Source organism: Barbus barbus (assembly GCF_936440315.1).
Source record: "Barbus barbus genome assembly, chromosome: 4".
Classification (NCBI taxonomy): domain Eukaryota; kingdom Metazoa; phylum Chordata; class Actinopteri; order Cypriniformes; family Cyprinidae; genus Barbus; species Barbus barbus.
Genome location: NC_136732.1, coordinates 42,469,353 through 42,489,000, shown reverse-complemented (window position 1 = coordinate 42,489,000; position 19,648 = coordinate 42,469,353). Strand labels below are relative to the sequence as shown.

At 39.6% G+C, this 19,648-nt stretch overlaps 1 protein-coding gene across 1 annotated transcript; it reads right to left on the bottom strand.

The window, feature by feature from the left end:
* Nucleotides 1-16,381: 16,381 nt before the first annotated feature.
* On the bottom strand, nt 16,382-17,702 carry LOC306868749 (asialoglycoprotein receptor 2-like). Its single transcript, XM_079415076.1, has 2 exons — nt 17,651-17,702; nt 16,382-17,178 (listed from the first exon to the last, which is right to left on the bottom strand). The coding sequence occupies exons 1-2, from the start codon at nt 17,688-17,690 to the stop codon at nt 16,748-16,750; spliced, it is 471 nt and encodes a 156-aa protein (XP_079271202.1). The 5' UTR covers nt 17,691-17,702; the 3' UTR covers nt 16,382-16,747.
* Nucleotides 17,703-19,648: the final 1,946 nt, after the last annotated feature.

Sequence of the window (19,648 nt, the reverse complement as noted above, 5' to 3'; positions counted from 1 at the left end):
CTAATACTGTAAATTCTACAGCTTGTTACAAGTATGGTAGAACCATCACTTCTACCACAAAAGACTGCTTTGTAAGTAATCCTCCTGATTTATCTCAATTCCTCAGCATATCCAACAGCACAGAACAACTTGATGATGTAACAGAAACTATGGACTCTCTCTTTTCTAGCACTTTAGATACAGTTGCTCCTTTAGCTTAAGGAAGATCAAAGAAAACAGTCTGACTCCGTGGTATAATGAGCACACTCGCACCTTAAAGAGAGCAGCCCGGAAAATGGAGCACAGCTGGGGGAAAACAAAACTAGAGGTATTTTGTAGAGCTTGATGGGAAAGTACCCTATCCTACAGAAAATCATTAAAAACTGCTAGATTTGATTACTTTTAGTCTCTTCTAGAAGAAAACAAACATAAGCCCCGGTATTTATTCAATACCTTCACTAAATTAACGAAAAATAAAGCATCAGCAGGTGGCATACCCCGAGAGCACAGCAGTAATGACTTTATGAACTACTTTACTTCCGAGATTGATACTATCAGAGATACAATTGTAATCTGAGGAACAATTCCACTCATTCTCTACTATAGGAGAGGAAGAATTGTATAAACTTTTGAAATCATCTAAACCAACAACATGTATGTTAGACCCTACTCCATCTAAACTAGTAAAAGAGCTACTTCCAGAAGTCATAGATCCTCTTTTGGCTATTATTAATTCATCACTGTCATTAGGATATGTCCCCAAAACCTTCAAATTGACTGTTATTAGCCTCTCATTAAAAAACCACAACTTGACCCCAAAGATTTAGTTAATTACAGACCGATCTCAAATGTCCCTTTTCTGTAGTATCCTCACAATTATATTGCTTCTTAGAGAAAAATAGTATTTGTGAGGAATTCCAGTCAGGATTTAGACCATATCACAGTACTGAGACTGCTCTCATTAGAGTAACAAATGACCTGCTTCTATCATCTAATCGTGGTTGTATCTCTTTATTAGTTCTACTGGATCTTAGTGCTGCGTTCGACACTATCGACCACAATATTCTTTTAAATAGACTAGAACACTTTGTTGGCATTAGTGGAAGTGCATTAGCATGGTTCAAATCGTATTTATCTGACCACCATCAATTCGTAGCAGTGAATGAAGAGGTATCATATCGATCACAAGTGCAGTACGGAGTACCTCAAGGCTCAGTACTAGGGCCATTACTTTTCACGCTTTATATGTTACCCTTGGGAGATATTATCAGGAGACATGGTGTTAGCTTTCACTGTTATGCTGATGATACTCAGCTCTATATTTCTTCGTGGCCCGGTGAAACACACCAAATTGAGAAACTAACAGAATGCATAGTCGATATTAAAAACTGGATGACGAGTAACTTCTTATTGCTAAATTCTGAAAAAACAGTGTTAATTATTGGACCTAAATACCCCACATGTAATAACCTAGAACACTATCTAACACTTGACGGCTGCTCTGTCGATTCTTCTTCATCAGTTAGGAACCTAGGTGTGCCGTTTGATAACAATCTTTCATTTGAAAGCCATGTTTCTAGCATCTGTAAAACTGCATTTTTTCCATCTCAAAAACATATCTAAATTGCGAACTATGCTCTCAACGTCAAATGCAGAAATACTAATTCATGCGTTTATGACCTCAAGGTTAGACTATTGCAATGCTTTATTGGGTGGTTGTTCTGCACGCTTGATCAACAAACTACAGCTGGTCCAAAATGCAGCAGCTAGAGTTCTTGGCTCCCTATCAAACATCATATAGATTTTAAAATCTTGTTAATTACTTATAAAGCCCTGAATGGCTTAGCTCCTCAGTATTTGAGCGAGCTCTTATCACATTATAGTCCTCCATGTCCGCTGTGTTCTCGAAACTCTGGCCATTTGATAATACCTAGAATATCAAAATCGACTGTGGGTGGCAGATCCTTTTCCTATTTAGCACCCAAACTCTGGAAGAATCTACCTAACACTGTTCGGGAGGCAGACACACTCTGTCAGTTTAAATCTAGATTAAAGACACATTTCTTTAACCTGATTTACACATAACACACGAATACTATTATTCAAATCCATTAAAGGATTGTTAGGCTGCATTAATTAGATCAACCGGAACCGGGAACACTCCCCATAACACATGATGTACTCGTTACATCGTAAGAAGAATGGCTTCTACGGAAATATTTGTCTGTTTCTTTCTTATTCTGTTTCTCAGTCCGTGTCCAGATCAGATGGTGGATCGATGCCGGGAGATGATGTCTCCCTGATCGTCAGTGGAGGCCGGACACCTGGATTAGCTCCGGGGACATATCACCAGTGAAGACCTCGACTTAAATACAATAAAAATAAAAATAAAATAAAATAACTAAAAAGATAATAAAATACATAACTACATAATACTATTATTGTTAGAAATTGCTACACTATAAAAATGAAATAATACATTTATACATTTAAAGTTTAATTAAAATAATAAGTAAACAATAAATAAACAATAATAACCTGGCCAGAGGATAACTGGCCCCCCAACTGAGCCTGGTTTCTCCCAAGGTTTTTTTCTCCATTCTGTCACAGAGGGAGTTTTGATTCCTTGCCGCTGTCGCCTCTGGCTTGCTCAAAACTTAATTTCTAGTAATTATCGTCCATTTGATTTCGCAGATACTATTTAAACTAAACTGATCTAGATAATGACATCTCTGAATTCAATAATGAAATGCCTTTAACTGAAAATTGAGTGTTTAGGATAGGAGGACCTATCAGTGATGTCCACCTATCAATCCTCGTCCTGTCCTGTCACAGCCAAAGAGGCCGACTGCGAATCCTCGTCCTGCCCTGTCACAGCTATGGAGGCCGCCTGTGAACTCTCGCCCTGTCCTGTGACGGCTAATGAGGCCGCCTGTGAACTCTTGTTTGCTCTGGGCCAGCCGATGGGCCCATCTCCAAACTCTCGGCCTGTTTTGAATCAGCCTTGAAGGCTGATTGTGATCTGTCTGTCTGTCTGGATGCTGATTTTGATCTCTCTGTCCTGCCCGTTTCTGTCAATCTGTCCGATCAGGAACTGTCAGTCTGCCCTGGATCAACCTATGAATCAGTTGTTGAATTGTCTGTCTGTCCCAATTCCCCTAATGAGTCTAATGTTGAACCACCTGTCTGTCCAGTTCCTAATAAGAGACCTGTTATCTGCCCCATTAGTCCAGTTGTGAGCCCAGAAACCGGAGATGCACTACACGTTTATCCTGTTAACCCTGTCATTGCCAAGGAGGTCACTAATGAACAGCCTATTCCATCTGTGTCAGTCAATGATATGACTTCTGAACTATCTCTCTGTCCCATTTCTGCCAATGCATTTAATTATGAACTCAAGATTTTTATTTGTCACACACACAATTATACAGAGTATAACCAGCAGTGAAATGTAGGTCAGGTCCACTCCAAGGACAGTGCAATTGTATAGAATACAAATATTAAGAAAAAGAAAAGTAGAAAAAAATAAAAGAATAAAGTGGCCCGCGAGGGATTTTTAAAAAAATGATACGAATCTGCAGAGGTGGGCAAACTACGGGCATTTTCATCCAGCCCGTGAGGCAGTTGTTCCAATATGCAATTTCGGTAAAATCCAATAGATGGCGCTGTAGCCTGTATCCCCTGATTTCCACTGTCCCGCCACTCCAGTCGATCCGCGGCGCTTCACTAAAGACAGGCGCCGCGTCTGTTTTTGACGGACGCCAGTTTCAAGCCGCACAGCGAATACAAAATAAAAAGTCAAAATAGCTATATACACGACAAAACTGGCACCATTGTAAATAAGTTATATGTTTTAAAAATGTGAATGTTGGTGCAGCCATTTTGCGTATGATAACCGGTAAATTATATTTAGTTACACGGAGGTAAAAACACACTCACTACTCGGTATTCTGATGAACCGGAACTGCCTTTTATTTTGCATATGTCCTTTTATGGAAAGGCAAGTAACACATGACGAAGAGTGTGAGGGCACACCTAATACAAACGTTAACAGTGAAAGTGTTCATTTGTTTTGAAAAATGCCTTGTATTGGAACTGTTTTAAAAATGCTTAAAAGACTTTCCAGTATCAGAACAAATGCCAGTGTTATCCTCCTGCTCACGGTGCTGTCATTTTGTGAGGAAAACATGGAAATAATTTGTCGTTTTATCTTGCAAAGATATTCTTTCTTCTGTTTTCCCACACACATTTTTATGAAAATTGATATAGGCTACTGTTTTTCTGGATTACAAATTGCGTTTTTTCATCTGAAATGTGCTGCGATTTCCAAGGTGACTTATATAAAGTAATCAAGGTCAAGCGCAAAGCGCACACATCAGGATTGGTGATGAATGAGAAAAGGCAAGTGAGTTTGTACTGAGTTTGTATTATGCATATTCCAGCAGCCACGCCACTAGTTTCAGTTTCGCTTTAAATATTTAGGCTGGGCGATTATATGTTTATGGTGAATGCCACTATAATTTGTGTTTGTTTTTTACTTATTTTTTCGTTCTTTTTTCTATTCTGAACACTGCTAGATTTACAGGATTGTTTGTGGAGTGTAGGGAATATAAATACATGTTCCTAATGTTGGTAAACGTTTTGTTTATTTTATATTATTTCTGAATGAAATGATAAAATGTGTCATACATTAATTGATTTGTACACCGATGCAACTTATCTGTGTGTCATAAAGTGCTCATAAAAATAGGTAGAGGTGGTACAAGAATAGAACTGCCATGTAGGTACAAGTATACATAGTACAGTAGTAAGTGAGTGTCAATTTAGAAAAAAATAAAAAATAAATCAAAGCTTCATTTTATGCGGCCCCTCACTTAATGTGGAAAACTTGATGTGGCCCTCGAGTCAGAAAGTTTGCCCACCCCTGGAATAGATGGTTACCAGGGTGATTTGAGTCCTTGATGATTTTGACAGCTCTATTTTTGCAGCGTTTGAGGTAGATGTCCTGCAGAGAGGGGAGAGCAGACCCTGAGATGCGCTCAGCTAAGCGCACAACTCTCTGTAGTGCTTTGCAGTCCTGATTGGAGCTGTTTCCATACCACACTGAGATGCACTGAGTCAATACACTTTCTATGGTCCCTGAATAGAAAGTTTTCAGGATTGCTGGTGAGACCCTAAATTTCCTCAGCTGTCGCAGATGGTACAGTCTTTGTCTGGCTTTCTTAACCTGTGTTTGGATGTGTGTAGTCCAAGTCAGGTTCTCTGAGATGTTTACACCGAGGTACTTGAAGCTACTCACCCTCTCCACAGGGGTCCCACTGATCATAAGAGGAGTGTAGGGCTGCTGCTGTCTCTTCCTAAAGTCCATGATCAGCTCTTTAGTTTTGCTCACATTCAGAGAGAGACAGTTGTCCTGGCACCATGATGTGAGTCTCTCTACCTCATCCAAGTATGCGGTCTCATCATTGTTGGAGATGAGGCCCAGAACCACAGTATCATCAGCGAATTTAGGCGTCAGGTCTGTGAGTTTAGGCCGAGGTCTGTGAGTTTAGAAGCCAGCTTGATGGGGACTATAGTGTTGAAAGCTGAGCTATAGTCAATGAATAGCAGACTTACATAATTCCCATTGTTGCTGTCCAAGTGTGTGAGGGAAGAGTGGAGGACGTGAGAGATGGCATCATCCATGGATCTGTTTGGGCGATAGGCAAACTGAAGAGGGTCCAAAGTATCAGGGATGGAGGAGCAGATGTGGCTCTTTACAAGTCTCTCAAAAACCTTCATGACTATAGATGTGAGGGCAACTGGGCGATAGTCATTCAGGCAAGAGGGTTTATTGTTCTTGAACTGTCTGTCTGTCTAACGTCCGCCTGCTCCGCACTGGTGGGCTCCTGCTCTGTTTGCTCCACCGTGGAGGTCTTCTGCCCGGGCTGCTCCATACTGGTGGGCTCCCGCTCTGTCTGCTCCACCGTGGAGGTCTTCTGCCCCGTCGTGGTGGTTGGCTGTCTGGCTCTGGTGGTCTTCTGCTCCGCCCTGGTGGGTTCCTGCTCTGTCTGCTCTGCTCTGGTGGGCTCTGGTTCCGTCTGCTCCGCTCTGGTGGGCTCCTGTTCCATCTACTCCGCCCTGGTGGGCTCCTGTACCATCTGCTCTGCCCGGGTGGGCTCCTGTTCCATCCTGGTCTCTGCTTCCGCCCTGGTTTCCTGCTCCGTCGGCTCCGCCCTGGCTTCCTGCTTCGCCGGTTGTGCCTGGGTGTCCTGCTCCACCGGCTCTGCCGCAGCCCACTTCCACGTGGACCTGACCTTCCGTCCCTCCTAAACACAGCCAACAAAATAACTTGTGCTCGGTGCTAGCTGTTAGCCACTGATAGCACTCATAGTTGCAGTCATTGACTTGGTGCATAAAACCTTTGCTGGCCTTTGTTAGCGAATTCACTTTGGGTGTAGGTCTTCCTTTCTCAGTTATTCTCTTTTGTCTGCAAAAGAGCGCCTTGTAAAAGACGATTTTAGTAGATCGGCAACAAGATCTGGTGTAGGCGACGATGACTGCAGCTGTCATTTTCTTTTCGTTTACTTTCATGTTCGTACTTTAGAAATCCCTGATTAAAGGGGCGATCTAACGCTGTGGGTAGCACTGGGCACGTAGCTGGACCCAGAGGGCGGGCTGTCTTTGAAAGTCAAAATTTGATTGACTGATGATTCTGTCACTAATGCTTGTAACAAATCAGATGTGACGTCTTTCAACAAAAGGGTAGCACTATCTGTAGGGCTGGCCTCTGACTTTTTTATGTAGGATATTCCAGTTCAACCTCAACTAATCATAGGCAATTTAGTGGACATTACACAAATGAAAATGATAGCTAAATAATCAATAAAAACAAGGTGAACCAGGAAGTACGTCCATATTAGCCCGGTTCTGTCAACACTGCATTGGCTCCCCATCAAACATCGTATAGATTTTAAAATCTTGTTAATTACTTATAAAGCCCTGAATGGCTTAGCTCCTCATTACTTGAGCGAGCTCTTATCACATTATAGTCCTCCACGTCTGCTACATTCTCAAAACTCTGGCCATTTGATAATACCTAGAATATCAAAATCGACTGCGGGCGGCAGATCCTTTTTAATACTGTTGGACATGGGATTGGAAAGTCTTTATATGCAGATGATGGTGCTTTATTCTTCAATTGCTTAATTCTATTAAAGAAGTTGTAATGTGGGCAAGTTTTTGGGGATTCCGAATATCAGTGGAAAAAACTAAAAGTTTTTCAAAAAAGAAGAAAACACCAGCTGTTAAGTTAAAAATGTATGAGCAAAAGCTGGAACAAGTATCTGAATTTAGATTTGTAGGTATTTGGATGGATTCAAAGATAACATTTGCAAAACACATTCAACAGATAGTAGATAAATGTAAAAGAGGAATAAATGTACTGAGGTGTTTGGTGGGAATAGATTGGGGAGCCGATAGACAGTCTCTAAAAAGAATATACTATGCACTTATAAGGTCTACGTTAGACTATGGGAGTATGATTTATGGAATAGCTTCAGCATCTCTATTAGATAAGGTGAATAAAATACAAAACCAGACATTGCGATTATGCTGTGGACCATTTAAAACTTCTCCTGTATCAGCTTTACAGGTTTAAATGAATGAGATGCCAATGGAATTTCGCAGGTTGAAGCTGAAACTGGTGTATTGGGCTACTGTAAAAGGGCATTCAGAAATACACCCAGTTAAAAAAGTATTAGAAAACTGTTCGGAACATAAGTATGTAAATCTAAATAGTTTTGGATGGAAAGCAAATCACTGATGTGTTTTTCAATGACAACAATCTCTCTCTGAATGTGGAGAAGATGAAGGAGATTGTTGTTGACTTCAGGAGAGTACACACTCAGCATGCCCCTCTGACCATCAACGGTGTGACTGTGGAGAGAGTGAGCAGCACCACGTTCCTGGGTGTGCACATCACAGAGGACCTCTCCTGGACCAAAAACACTGTAGCACTGGCCAAGAAAGCACAGCAGCGTCTCTACTTCCTCCGCAAACTCAGAAGAGCCAGAGCCCCGGCCCCCATCATGTGCACCTTCTACAGAGGCACCATCGAGAGCATCCTAACTAGCTGCATCACTGTGTGGTATGGCGCTTGCAACGCATCCTGCCGCAAATCACTTCAACGCATAGTGAGAGCAGCTGAGAATATCTTTGGTGTCTCTCTCCCCACATTTACAGCACCCGTCTCACCCGCAAAGCCCTCTGCATTGCAGGTGATCCCACCCACCCGACACACAGCTTCTTCAGTCTGCTGCCATCAGGAAGGAGACTGCGGAGTCTCCAGACCAGGACCACGGACTGAAGGATAGCTTCATACATCAGGCTGTCAGGAAGCAGAACTCCCTCCCGTCCTTGCCCCCCCTCCCCTCTTTTACCCCATGCAACACTGAACACTGATACTACGACCCCCCCCCCCCCCCCACCCACTTAAAAACTGTGACCAGCACCTGTCACTTGTGCAGCATTGGACTGATCACTACCTCATCCAGCACTGACTGCAAACTACCTCTTCAGATAGTCTGATAAAAGACTGTTCTCGTCACTTTAACAGACTGATAAGCTCTTCTTGCACTACACATCTGCACAGTTTTGTTTTATTTAACTGGTTTGCACTCTTATCTATTCTGCCATGTGCCTTATTTATCTCTTTTTTTTCTCTACAATGTCCTCAGACTGATAAGCTCCTCTTGCACTATATATATACACTCTATACATATACACATATATTTGCCCAGTTTTGTTTTATTTAACTGGTTTGCACTCTATCTGCCATGTGCCTTATTCCACTTTATCAATCTCTTTCTTTATTTTTCTACAATGTCCTCATTTGTATAGCTGTATAGTTGTATGTACATATGTTTAAAATGTATTTATCTGTATTTGAACGTCTACTGTCAGTGTTTAATGTTAACTGTATGCACCAAGGGTCTGAGAGTAACACAATTTAATTTATCTTTATGTATGTGCCGTACATGTGGAAGAATTGACAATAAAGCAGACTTGACTTGAAATAATGAGTGTCATCAAATTGGAATAAGTAACTGTGATGTTTGCAATGCTGTAGCGTTGCTTGTAACACCTCCATGGTTTCCCCCAATGCCTGCAGTTGATTTTCAGGTTTTAATGAGTATAAATGATAAAAACAGTCAAGAATCTAAATTTTCAATAGTACATAAATATTTAGATCAGAAATATATATCAGTAACTCATATATATACAGATGGATCTAAAGATCCTGAAACAGGAAACATAGCAGCAATATGTATATTCCAAGGTTCAGGTACAGAATAGCAAAAAGAACATCTAATAACCTATCAGTTTATACTACAGAAATGATTGCCATATTATTGGCTCTTCAGTGGGTAGAAGAGATTACTATACCTGGAGTGGTCATATGTTCAGACTCTTTTTCAGCACTATCAAGTCTAAAGAGTGGTGAATCTTCAACTGGACAAGACATTTTATCAGATATTTTACAAAGTTTGTTCAGAATACAAACAAAAACAGTTATCTCTTTTGTATAGACACCTGCACATGTAGGACTAGAAGGAAATGAAGTGGTGGATCAAATAGCGAAAAAAAACATTCAGACATAGAATTTAATGTTCCAATGAATAAATTAGGACTAATAAGGGTTAATTAAAAAAGCATTAAAAGATATGTGGCAAAGTAAATGGGATGGTGAGAATAAAGGACAACATTTATATAATATTCAAGAAACAGTTGGAAATGAGAGGAGAATATCTCACCTTAGAATTGGACATACTGCACTTAATCATTCATTATATAAAATAAGTAAACACGAGTCTGGACTTTGTGTTAAATATGATCTTCCTGAAACGGTTGAACATATTTTAATAGAATGTAAAGGATATGATAATGAAAGATTACAACTTACAGAAGCACTTCATATAGAAATAAATCAGATCTCACTCCAGAAATTGTTAAATAAAGATGCGACTATAGACATGTTTTACATATTATTAAGTATCTGAAAGATACAGAGTTAATAAACAGGATTTAAGAACTGATAATAGTAAGTTTAATGCTTTAAACTTAATGGGTTTATGTATATGTTTATGATTATGTATGTGAACTTAATGTTTTATATATATATCACTCTTCTAGCGATAGCTACACTATGGAGCCATTTCACGTTTCCAGTCCTAGTTTAAGTCAAGTCATTTTGTGTTGCCTTGTTGTTTCCTGATCTCCTGCCTGTGTATCTTGGATTAACCCTTTGTCTGCTGTTTCGGACTCTGTTGGCACCTTGCTTGGACTATTGCTCGTGTACCTGGATTATCTCATTGCCTTGCCCTGTTGGATATTGTTCACTGATCGAAGACCCACGATTGTCCTAGGATTACTCTTTGTCTTGCCCGTGTTGTACCTGTTTGCCATTATTTAATCCATGCCTGTTTCATGATCACGTCTCTTAATATAGTTTTGCACATGGATCCGTACGTCTCACATCTCGTCGGCTCCGTAACATCTTCAAACATCTCACGCTCACGCAGACGTATTCGAATGGGGCTCCTCCCCCTTACAAAAACTTAACACAATTAGTGATTTCTAGTTAACGTAATCACTGCATTCAATATTTTGTATTTAGTAATGGTGACGTGTTTTACTAAAACAAGAAAGAATAATTAATGATGAATGAAAACGTTTATTTAAAACAAAATCCGGGTTTAGAGTGTGGGTTAAATAGAGAGCAGAAATTCTGAATATTGATTACCAAACTTGGCAACATGTCATTATAATGGCAGAACACATGCAACTTCTTCGTTATTCTTCCTAAATGAAGATCCTGGTCCTTGGGAAAACAATGCAAATGCAGGAAAAAGGTGTCGCAAAGAGCTGTATCCAAGAGTACAACCGACTCCTCTCAAAGACTGAACTAACGCAGTTCATTACACAGATTGTCAGAGAGCAACGAAATCTGTTTCCAGTTTCTGTGGCTGAAGCACATTGGATTGTCATCACAATCTAGATCAGTTTGCAATTTTTCAATGATTGATTCTCATCAGCAGTGTTGTAATGTAACTATTTTTTGAAGATTTTATTATTGGCATTTTATGCCTTTATTTCGATAGGACAGTAAGCAAAGTGAGAGAGAGAGAGAGAGAGGGGGACGGGATTGGGAAAAGTCCACGAGCCGGGACTCAAATTCGGGACGTCTGAAGGGCAACAGCACTACACGTCAGCGTGCAGCCCACAAGGCTATCGACACAATTAAACATAATTTAATATTTTAAGACTAACAACACTGCTCTGTGTTCGTGTTTTTAACCTAATTTACAGTTTACTAATGGTTTTGTAAAATTATTAATTACATGCTGTCATGGTCATTAAGACAGAATATCAACTTTGTTGAGCACACCCCAAATGTATTGCAATCTCAGCGAAATTTGGTTTGTTTCCATTTCTCATTAAGGCGAGTTGGAAGGTGACAGCCGAAGATTTCAAAAGTCCACCCTAATGAGCATGCTAACAACAAGTTGAGTGATTTTGTGATTGTGATTCCAATAAAATTTTTGTCTAGTATTTTTTGACACCTAATGGTACTCCATACATGCTTACATCAAAATGACCTAAAGTGAAACGTGTAACATTTTTTGGTCATATCACTTAAAAAAAATTATCTAAAAATCTGAAAAAAAAGAACTAATATGAAAACTAATATGAACTGCTTCATCAGAGCAGAAATTGCTCATTTTTAATGATTCTACCCCTCTACCCTCTTACTACTTAAATTATTAACATTTTGCAGATACTGCAAGGCGTACATAAACTTTGGACTGGAACTGTGTATTGCTTTCACTCAACTGAACCATTTATAATGACTGGATATGTTTTATAACAATTGTTATTTTTTTCCTCAAGGTATTTTTTTTCTGACTTCCCTGCCTCTTTGGAGCATTTCTTGCTGGAGTAAGATTTTAGAATAAACATTTCGGTCCTGTTTAATGTTGGTGCTAGTAAAGGTTTAAGAATTTATGGCCTGGTTTCACAGACAGGGCTTAGACTAAACCAAGATTAGGCCATAGTTCAATTAGGACATTTAAGTCATTTTCATTAACATGCCTTAGAAAAAAAAACATTACTGGTGTGCATCTTGAGACAAAACAAAGGCACTGATATTTTTAAAGATCAGTCAGTGCAAGTTTCTTTCAGTTGAAACAGCTCAGAATTACACTTTAGTCTGGGGCTGGTCTTAAGCCTTGTCTGTGAAACTGAGGGTAACATTAACATTTGGTAATGTTTTACAATAAGGTCTCTGTTACAGATCTGCCAGGCTCTGCCACCACATTACCACAGCAATCACTCTCACCTGTGTTGATTACACTCACCTGTTCCTCGTCACGCTCCTCGTTACTGCTCCCCATAAAACCACACACCGCCTGACACTCGACGTCCGGTCTCGTTTAACAAAGGAGGACTACTTCTGCTACTCCAAGCTTTTGTGTGTATAGCTACAAAGTTTACGTACCTGCTACTTGTCATACTTGCACTCTGTACCCTCAGAATCCAGTTCCTCGTCTGCTCCAGAGTTCCTGAGTCTCAGCTCCCAGTCGGCGGTGTGTGTGCTCTCTTCACTCCTCTCCGTGTGTGCGGCGTCACCTGCAAGAAAGCATTATGCAAGTTCATTCCGATTCACCCCTGCCAAGAATTCCATTGCTCATACTCACCCGCTATCGTGCTATCCATCTGGTTATCAATAAACATTACCTGCACTGTTCATCTGCCTCTGTCCTCATCTGTAACAGTCTCATTTGTTGTACATGGAATGATATTTATTTATTTTTATTTTTTTGTATTAAGTTTGTGTGTTAGTAATCCTATACGTTATGGAGACCAAATGACTCCACAAGGATAGTAATACCAGTAAATTTTGACCTTGTGGACATTTTTAGATCCCCAATGAGGAAACCGGCTTATACATCATACAGAATGATGTTTTCTATGATGGTGAGATTAGGTACTTTTGTATGTAAGTGATTTTGCATTGTACATTTAGGTATATTTTAGTCCACATTAATTGCTTATTCAGAAATACATATTTATCATATTTCAAAGTACATATAAAATATACTAAAGTCCCACTTAAGTGGTTCAAAAATATCACTCAAGTTCAACTAATTGCATTTAATGTCATTTTGAACTGTAATATATTTGAAATCAATTACAAATAACGTGCATTTATTTGGTCAAACATTACATTTAATTCACGCTTAAGTGTATTGTTAACTGACATTAAAGTATATTTTAGTTAACATTAATTGCTTGTCAGTACATTATTAGTACACTTCAAACATATTTTAAATATATTTTAAAGACACAAAGAAGCAATTAGGAAAGTACATATAAAGATGTACTAAAAAGTCCCACTTAAGTGGTTTAAAAAAAATTGCATTTAATATCACTTTAAATTGTGATACATTTGAAGTTAATTACAAATACAATGTATTTAAATGTCAAAAATAACATATTTCATTTACACTTATGTGTGTTCTTTTAAAGTATATTATTTCTGCAATAAGTACACTTTATAAAACTATACTGAAGTGCATTTCTTTTTCATAAGGGTGTATCAATAGAAATGTTCATTTACAGCCTTTGGTTGAAAAGTAGTGCACTAAAATAGTGCACTAGATTGTCATTTTGGTAAACAAACTAAACTGGAGAGATTAATTCACTGCAGCTGATATAAATGCTGCCCACAGCCATTAGAATCCAGTAAAAGTAGCTTGGCAAGGTACAGTCATTATAATTGTAAATACACATTATGGACAAAAGTATTGGGACACCAACACTCTGAAGAGCTGAGCTGAAGAGATTCAAACGTCCACTGACATTAAAGACATGGTCGACCTGCTATTTTCCAGGGCTTGATTGTGTTTTATGAGGAGCACTGTAATGTGTGCATGCTTCATTTTTAAAGAATCACATTATTTTTCTCATATTTTACTTTTATTCTACACCACTTTTCCATTCTCCTAAAAATGGTCTGGTTCCTCCCTCAGAAATACGCAATGGGCTCTGATTGGTTAGCTGGCCCAGTATGTTGTGATTCGCTAACTACCTAGTGCATGTTGTCTGGAAAAGTTACGCCTCTCTTACCATTATTGGGAGTTGCATGCGCTTCGGTTTATTGTTGTCACGAATCTGGTCCATGCTCTCCTGGTTTACCACCACCAGAGGTCACCCGTTCACCACATTGACTCTCACACTACACAGCACACTGGACTACAGTTCCCACAATGCATTGCACAGATCACAGCTGTCACCATTCACTCATCACACACACCTGATGCTCATTTCACAATCACGCACTCATTATTTAAGATGGGACTTGCTTTTGCTCACGGCCAAGTATTGTTAGCATTTATCTCTCTCCTAGCGATAGCTACTTTACAGAGCCATAGTCATAGTCTTAGTCTTGCCTTGTCTTTCTTGCCGTGTCTGACCCTGCCCGTGTTTCCTGGATTTACCCTTCGCCTCTGCCGTTTGGACTCTGTTCGCTCCCCGTTTGGATTATTGCTCTCGTCTCTGGATTATCTCTCTGCCTTGCCCCTTTGGATACTGTTCGCCGATCGTCGACCCACGCTTGCTCCACGGATTGCTTTGTCTTGCCTCTACCATACCTGTTTGCCACTGTCTGACCCTGCCTGTTTACTGACCATGTTTTATAATAAAACTTTGCATATGGATCCGCACGTCTCACGTCTCGTCAGCCCCGTAACAATTGTAAACAATGGCATCGGTATTGCCTTATCAATTTGAGCCTTAGTCAGACCCAAAGATTCATACATGCACAAAATACCCATGCTTTTCATATAATTGTTCTAACAAATCATGTTACAGTCCTCTAAGGGATTATTAGATTACAGACTGCGGATCTATGGTGATCGCTACTGACTGTATAGCACCTTTAGATTTATCTTTGTAGAAAGAGTGCAGCCAAATATCTGTCATCAAAAGTCCATTACGAAGACTAACCATGGCTTTACTACAGTGGCTTAATCAAATACAGAAACATATGTGCCTGTAGTTAAACAAGCATAATCAAAGAATCGTTTACACTGATCACATAAATGACAACAAACACCAACCTTCGCAGTTTGCTGGTGGGATTAAAAAGAATGGCGTATGACGGATAAGTATGAATTAGCCTTTAGCTAACTGGTTAGCAGAGCCAAAAAGCATTTCCCTTTGTTTAGATCCAACATAACTTGAAAAACAGAAAGTATGGTAACACTTTAGAATAGGGAACACTTATTCGCTATGAACTATGACTTTTCCCTCAATAAATTCCTAATTTGCTGTTTATTAATAGTTAGTAAGGTAGTTGTTAACTTTAGGTGTTGGGTAGGATTAGGGATGTAGAATAAGGTCATGTAGAATAAGGCATTAATATGTGCTTAATTATGGCTAATAATCTAGTAATATGCATGCTAGTAAGCAACTAGTTAAGACATCCTAAAATAAAGTGTTACCGAAACTATTAATGGAAAACACATCAACAAAGAATAAAACATACAGGTTGTGGCCCATAAACAACAGCATCTTCTTTTAAAGTGGGAACTGCTTCGTCTTTCAGGACAAGCTTTTGGGCAAATCCTGTGCTCTAACAAATAATGCTTTCTATCAGATCATGCTGCCAACACTGTATTTTTAATATTGTAAGGTTAGGTTTAGGGTTGGGGTAGGTGTAGGTGTAGGCTCAAACCACATTAATATCACACTGGAAGCACAATCTGATCATTTTTCACTGTCAAGAGGAATCTGTCCTGCAGCATGTGAGCCATATTTGCATTATAATTTTCAGGAACCGAGTTAAATTTTAACCATTGTTCCCTAAGTTATTAATAAAAGTCCTTATTTCCATATTCAAGCATGACTGCTGCCCAGTGCACAAAGCAAGGTTCATAAACACATGGATATATGAGCTTGGTGCAGAAGAACTCGACTGGCCGCAAAGAGCCCAGACCTCAACTCCATCAAACACCTTTGGGATGAACTGGAACAGAGACAGAGAAAAAGGCCTTCTTGTACAGCATCAGTGCCTGGCCTCACAAATGGATGAATTGGCAAATATTCCCACAAAAACACTTTAAAAGTTTGTGGAAAGCCTTGCCAGAAGAGTGGAGCCTGGTATTGCTGCATAGAGGGACTGACTGCATATAAATGCTCATGTTTTAAGAGCACAATGTTATTAAAGTCCCTGTTGGTGTAACGGTCAGGTGTCTCAATACTTTTGTCCATATAGTGTAGTTCAGTGTTGGGCTCGAGTGCGCAGTTCACCATCACTCGTTTACGGAAACAAAAGCAAAACGTTGCTCAGGGTTTATTTGCCTCTTCAGCATGCTCTTTTTATTCAGCATAAACCTTTTCACAATACATTCGTATCAGCTCTCGTACAACATAGAGACATAAACACGTAACAACATACGTCATCACTTTCGTGCCTTAATACCTTCAAGTCAAACAATAGGTAATTTGTCTGATACTGTAATGCAATCTATAAGAGTGTAATACTTAACATTCAGTCACAACAATCAAGCTATTCTTAGTTAGCTAAACTACCAATTACAAACAAAAAGTTTGCACTGCACTGATTATTCATATACAATTAATCACATTCTCATATACAATTCTACCTGTCGCAAAGTCTGGCTTGTTACAGTTCTGAAAATTATTTAAAATAACTTTGTAGTTTTTACTTTCCAATACTATTCAAATAATTTATATAGTGTGTGATTGACTCACCATTGTAGCAGATAAAAAACTTTTGGTTCGTACAATAGTCATCACGCCACAGTCCATCCTGACTCATATAAGCGCAGTAATACAGGTTGCCGTTCGGTGGATTTGATGCCCAGTTGCGAAACAGTGAATCATCAGCTGTGTAAAACGTAGGGTCACCCAGAGACCATTTCCATTCACTCCTGAAGGTATCTATCAGCCCGATCCAGACACGAGAGACACCACTAGCTCCATTCACACTCTTCAGCAGCTCGGTCACGTCAGCGCTGTTGTCAATGGAAGCCAGATCACTGTAGTTCTCGCGGCAGTATCTCTGAGCATCAGTGCAGGTCATGCTCGTCTGAACAAACTCAAACTGACGAGGAGGCGATGAGCTGAAGACGCCTGCGGAGGACAAGATTTTCATGTTGGACAATAACTTTACTGTTATTCATCAAGGATGCATTAAACTGATCAAAAGTGAGAATAAAGACGTCTATAATGTTAAAAATTATTTCTATTTCAAATAAATGCTGTTCTTTTGAACTTTCTATTCATTTGTAAATCCTGAAAAATAAAATGTATCATGGTTTCCACAAACATATTGGGTTTCAACACTGATAATAATCATAAATGTTTCTTGAGCAGCAAATCAGTATATTAGAATGATTTCTGAAGGATCATTTGACACTGAAGACTGGAGTAATGATGCTGAAAATTAAGCTTTGATCACAGAAATAAATTTCAGTTTAACAGATATTCACATAGAAAACAGCTGTTTTAAATAGTACAAATATTTCACAATTTTTACAGCGATTTTGAAACATTAATGATCCTAAAGAACCCAAACTTCTGAATAGAGTTTATAAATGCGTACCTGAGAGCAGAAGCGTGATGAACACTGTGTCCAGCTCCATTTCTGATGAGTTTGAGTTAGTCTGATCATCTGTCCATCTCTCTAATTCTCTTTCTCAGATCCTCCCATCAAACCTCATCCAATCCCGTGTGTGATCTTCATCTGTTATGCTCTTTTATTCATTTGTGCCAGCAGAGGCAGTCATGACAAACTTCAAATCACAAGTCAATCTGCCTTCATTTTGCAAATATTTATACTCCAAAACATGTTTTTTTTCTTAGTATTTCTGTCTTGTTTTCCAGTAGAAATATCTAAACATTCTTGAATCAGAAAAACAGCACAGGAACAGAATGATACGTATTCTATCTTTGAAAAACAACAGCAAAATAGACTGGACCAAAATCATGTCCAAAACAATGTCCAGTTTTGGCACAATGCTTATACAAATGTGTGTTTAGCTAATGCTTTTACTCAAACAATAAGAGTATTGTTTAATATTGGTTTAATATTAATATAATTCTCTACTACAAATATTCTAACAATAAAGGTCATTGCACACTGAGTCCGAAATTTTCACAGGTTAAAAAATAAATACGATTTGTGTAAAATAAAAAAGATAAAAAAATAAATACACCTTGTGTCAATCATGTTTACACAACGCCTCTGAAACTTTCATCTGTCATACAAAAGTCTGATTTTGAAAAACGCATACAAAAATACTCATTGTGCAAGGACCTTAAGGGAGAAATGTATGAAAAACTGACCATTCAAAATGTAGAAACACACATCCAAACACTGCTTAGTAAAGTATGAACAGACACATCAACAGACAACTGGAGACTGCAGCCAACCGCCACACCAAAGCAGAGCCAGCATCGATGCAAAACTGTAGAAGCACGGGGCTGACAGCAGCAAGAATATACTGAATACTGCTCTTGTAGCAACAGAATGCTGCAACAAATTTGGATTGGATTGGATTGGATTGGATTCAATTTATTGTCATTGCACATGTAGGTACAAGGCAACGAAATGCAATAGAGAAGAAGAAATACAGCATAACATGAGGAAGGAGAGGAGAAAAAAAAGTGTCCTCGCACTGCGTTCTTGAAGAGAACACAGCGCGAGAACAGACAAAAAACCTCAGCATAAAGCACAATCAACACAGGAACATAACTTGCATAGTAATCCTAGTTCAGACGAAACAGCCATCCGGCCAGCCGCCAGTACAGCGCAAACCCACGGACCCGTTAACGCCTGACAGGATGAAGCGACGAAGGCGTGGGATGGGGTTAGGGAGGTGTATGAGTTTGTGTATGTGTAAGTTCGTGTGAGTTCGTATGCCTTGAAATCCGTTTCGCCAGCACTCCAAACCAGTCGACTCAGTTCGCAGGTTGTGATGCGACATAGCAATTGCCATGGAAACGTCCTTGGACAGAGCACAAGCGCCCGACAATAACAAGGTGTTTTTGGGAGGAGGGAATGGAAGAAAGAGCGTCTCCCTGCAGTATTCACCGGAGAGTTGATACCAGAGCGGCCTTGCCAAGCCGATCTGTTGTGGGAAGCCGGAAAGAGATAAGATTGTTTTGTCTTAGTGCGAACAGCTGTCTTCCAGTTTCACAGCTAATTCTCATTGTCCATTCTGATCTACATGTCCGCCGATTTTTCTTTCCAAAGCCGAGAGCTTAGCCGTGATTGAATCCATATTGCGGTTAATCGCCTCAGTCTCCGAGGCGACCGCTCTGCCCACAGACTCCATCATGACGGGCAGCCGTGAGAGGTTTTGGACAGCCAGTCCCGTCTCCTTAATTTTCTGATAATTTAGGGCAACGCCTAATCCAAATAGCAGAAACCCAGTTATCATTGTTCCGAATAAGAAGATGTCTTCAATGTCCTCCACGGAGAGAGCCGCTAGACACACGACCCGCCATCTCTCCCATGCGTCCATCGTGTAGCCAGCAGCAAACGTCCCAGCGGGACATTCCGGTTCTCCAGATCCCGCTTTCCTAGTCGAGAAGATGG